Below are 3,943 nucleotides of genomic sequence, written 5' to 3'. Positions count from 1 at the left end.
ATTTTCTGTTGGATTGAGCTGACAAGTACCGCGGTCAAAAAGGGCAGATAAAAAGAAGTTCCTCCCTCTCTCGCCTCAGGGTTGTGCAGACTGTGCCTTTTTCAGTTTGTCGATGTCTCGTGGGAAGGAAATGTGCTAATAAATGGCTGTAGGATTTTACACATGCACGTGACCTGCACGGACTCTACTCTAGCCTTGACCCAGCCACCCTACCAGCCACAACGCCGAGAAGCCACTCGTCGACCTGCACCATTGGCGCAGGGAAATGGTGGCCATGTGGGAGGCAGGTTCTTGGTATTGACCAACCCCAATCATGTGTCCGGCCTGCTGGAGGGTGCTGCATGCAAGCGCCCCACAGCATCACGTTGCGGCCCAACCCCGACCTGGTTATTTCAGCTTGCTTGCGTCTTTTTACGGCACTGACAAGGCTGCGCTCTTCAACTGAGCTTGATAAAATAAATATGCAGTTATCATGTCTACTCTGTCCCATGACTCAACTCCAGCTTCCTCGTTGACGTAGGCAGAACCGCGCCACCGTATATTCCACCAGCACATCTGACGGCCTCGTGCGCTGTCCTCCGCACCATGGCATCCCACAACGTCCTCGACAGCCCCGACTCCTATACGGTCGCCTGGATCGCTGCTCTTCCCATCGAGCGGGCCGCTGCAGAAGCGATGCTCGATGAGCAACATGCAGCTCCATTTGGTTTCACCCGACAGCAAACTGACGCGAACGTTTATACTTGGGGCCGCTTGGGAGAGCACAACGTCGTCATTGCCTCTCTACCCGCTGGAGTCTACGGAACCACCTCGGCTGCGACCACGGCCTCTCACCTACTTGCCTCCCTGCCATCCATCCGTGTTGGTCTTTTGGTCGGCATAGGCGGCGGCATCGCTCGACCGGACGAGGGCCGCGATATCCGGCTCGGCGACGTCGTCGTGTGCCAGCCCGATGGGGCCACGGGCGGCGTTTGCCAGTACGACCTGGTCAAGGCAAAGTCGGGTAACAAGCGTGAGCATAAAGGCTTCCTCGGGCGGCCTCCAACGGTCCTCCTCAATGCGCTTGCCAGCATCCAGGCCGATCACGAGCGGAAAGACCCTAAAATTCCCTGCTTCCTCCAAGAGATGCTGGAGAAGAACCCGAGGATGGGCAAGAGATCCAAGCAAAATCCTGGCTATGCTCACCAGGGCGTCGACAATGACCGCCTCTTTAAAGCGTCATGCGATCACGTCCCAGGGCCGGACTGTCGGGGCTGTGACACGGCTGACGAGGTTCAACGCGATCCTCGAGAATCTACTGACCCAGAGATCCACTACGGGATCATCGCATCCGGCAACACACTTATCAAAGACGCTGCTACGCGCGATCGGATTGTTGCTGACGTCGGCGAGGATTGCATCTGCGTTGAGATGGAAGCGGCCGGCCTGATGAACCACTTTCCCTGTCTTGTGATCCGAGGCATCTGCGACTACGCCGATTCTCACAAAAACGATAGGTGGCAACGCTACGCCTCGGCCACCGCCGCTGCGTATGCCAAGGAGCTCCTGGCGTACGTGCCGTCCGCGGAGGTCCACGAGACCAAGAGGGCACTGGAAGTGCTTCAGTCGGGTTAGTTCTTGTTTCGTTCACTAGGGCTAAACTAGCAAATACGCGACACCATCATTTCAACCTGGAATGCGACCTGACTGCGAGTAGTTCAACAACAGATCAATGGCGTGCAGCAGACGGCAGTTGCAGCGAAAGCTGCAATTGATTCCATCAGGTTTGACCTTCGTGCCGATAAGATCAAGCGCTGGCTTTGTCCCCCAGATCCGTCTGCAAACGCCAACCACGCGAGGAAGCTTCGCCATGAGGGTACAGGCGCATGGCTCCTGGAAAACCCGGTCTTCAGGGACTGGCACTCGGGGTCGCGTCGACATTTATGGCTGAACGGGATCGCGGGATGTGGAAAAACAGTTCTCAGTTCGACTGTGCTGGATCATCTTGCGAAGGGAAACGACCGTCTCATCCTTAGCTTCTTCTTTGACTTTAGCGACACGACAAAGCAGACCGTGGATGGCATGCTGCGATCGCTCGCTTTCCAACTGTACCAAGGCGGGCCTGGTTCTGCAGGTCTTCTAGACGCCTCCTTCCAAGCACACCAGAATGGGCGCGACCAACCGGGTACGAAGGCGCTCGAGGACATTGTGAACAAGATGTTCGCAGTCCAGAAGAAAGCTTCTATTGTTCTGGACGCCTTGGATGAGTCGACGACAAGGGGTGAACTTCTCCTGTGGATGAACGACGTGGTGTTCAGGCCAGAGTTGGGCCATGTCCAGCTGATTTGTACCGGTCGGCCAGAACCCGAGTTCGTGCGCGTCGTCCCCTCGTTGATAGGCGAGGAAAACTGCTTGGCACTCGACAAGAATTCCGTCAACGCCGATATCCGATCGTACGTCATAGCACAGCTTTTGCAACGACGTGAGTTTCGGGACCAGCGCTTGTCCCAGGATCTCCTCGAGAGGATCCAGAGGAAGGTTGGCGACGGGGCCGACGGGATGTGAGATTTTACCCACTCCAATTGATATACGAATAGCTTGCTGACGCTCTGCTTAGGTTCAGATGGGCGTTCTGTCAATTGAACAGCCTGGCTCGATGCCCTCATGAGGCGGCTATTGAGGAAAGTCTCGAATCTTTACCACGGAACCTGGAAGAAACATACCGACGCATGATTCAAAACATACCGGCGGACCGTCAAAGAGACGCGATACGGCTCCTGCAGTTTCTAGTGCACTCGAAGAGACCTCTTAAGCTGGCCGAGGCTAAAGAAGTAATAGCAACACAGATCGAACACGAGCCACGGTTTGACGTCAAACGTCGACTGTTTCACGAGACCTACGTTTTAGACTACTGTCCCGGCTTAGTGACAGTCATTCACGCAACCGATGAGGAGCGCGATTCCACCGATAAGGAGCTACATCTTGCCCACTTTTCCGTCAAAGAGTACCTCCTTGAAGACAACCAATTCAACATCCCGACTGCCAGCATTTCCATCACGACGACGTGCTTGACTTATCTTACAGACATCAACGGTGATTACGAAAAAATCAAGCGGGATTTTCCATTGGCAAGATATGCGGCAGAAGTCTGGGTGAACCACGCTGCGTTAGTTCAGGATTCGGAAGATATAGTTCGAGCGACAATCAGCTTCCTAGAAAAGGAAGCAACGTTCCAACGGTGGGCTCGACTATATCAGGCTGATAGGGCGTGGGACCATGACCCAGGTCCCCCACAAGGATCCAGGCTCTACTATGCTTGTTTCGTTGGACTCGTAGCGTCTGCACGGGATCTCATCAGCAAAGGAGCAGACGTCAACGCTCAGGGTGGCTACTACGGAAACGCTCTCCAAGCCGCCTCATGGGGAGGCTATCAACAGATTGTTAAACTGCTGTTGGACAAGGGAGCGAACGCCAACGCGCAGGGTGGCCGATACGGCAACGCTCTCCAGGTCGCCTCGGCGAGAGGCCATCAAAATATTGTCAAACTGCTCTTGGACGAAGGAGCGGAAGTCAACAAGCAGGGCGGCGAATACGGCAACGCTCTTCAGGCCGCCTCATCGGGAGGCCATCAAGATATTGTCAAACTCCTCTTGGACAAAGGAGCGGACGTCAACGCGCAAGGCAGACGCTACGGCAACGCTCTCCAGGACGCCTCGGTGAAGGGCCATGAAGAGATTGTCAAACTGCTCCTGGACAAAGGAGCAGACGTCAACGCGCAAGGCGGCTACTACGGCAACGCTCTCCAGGCCGCCTCGGCGAGAGGCCATCAAGAGATTGTCAAACTGCTCTTGGACAAAGGAGCGGAAGTCAACAAGCAGGGCGGCTACTACGGCAACGCTCTTCAGGCTGCCTCGGCGAGAGGCCATCAAGATATTGTCAAACTGCTCTTGGACAAAGGAACGGA

The 3,943-nt window shown here is 55.3% G+C and overlaps 2 protein-coding genes across 2 annotated transcripts; both read left to right on the top strand.

Annotated features, from left to right (window-relative positions):
- Positions 1-585: 585 nt before the first annotated feature.
- N657DRAFT_557465 (Pfs, NACHT and ankyrin domain protein) lies at positions 586-3,644 on the top strand (the record flags this gene model as incomplete). Its single annotated transcript, XM_062787959.1, has 3 exons — positions 586-1,609; positions 1,694-2,540; positions 2,597-3,644. Coding segments are annotated over 3 exons (2,919 nt in total), but the record flags the coding sequence as incomplete, so codon positions are not given.
- A 117-nt stretch (positions 3,645-3,761) lies between these two features.
- Positions 3,762-3,938, top strand: N657DRAFT_537577 (uncharacterized protein; the record flags this gene model as incomplete). Its single annotated transcript, XM_062787793.1, has 1 exon — positions 3,762-3,938. A coding segment is annotated over one exon (177 nt), but the record flags the coding sequence as incomplete, so codon positions are not given.
- Positions 3,939-3,943: the final 5 nt, after the last annotated feature.

This window comes from Parathielavia appendiculata (genome assembly GCF_033297405.1).
Source record: "Parathielavia appendiculata strain CBS 731.68 unplaced genomic scaffold N657scaffold_25, whole genome shotgun sequence".
Classification (NCBI taxonomy): domain Eukaryota; kingdom Fungi; phylum Ascomycota; class Sordariomycetes; order Sordariales; family Chaetomiaceae; genus Parathielavia; species Parathielavia appendiculata.
The sequence above is the reverse complement of the archived record's forward strand: the minus strand, read 5'-3'. Positions and strand labels throughout refer to the sequence as shown.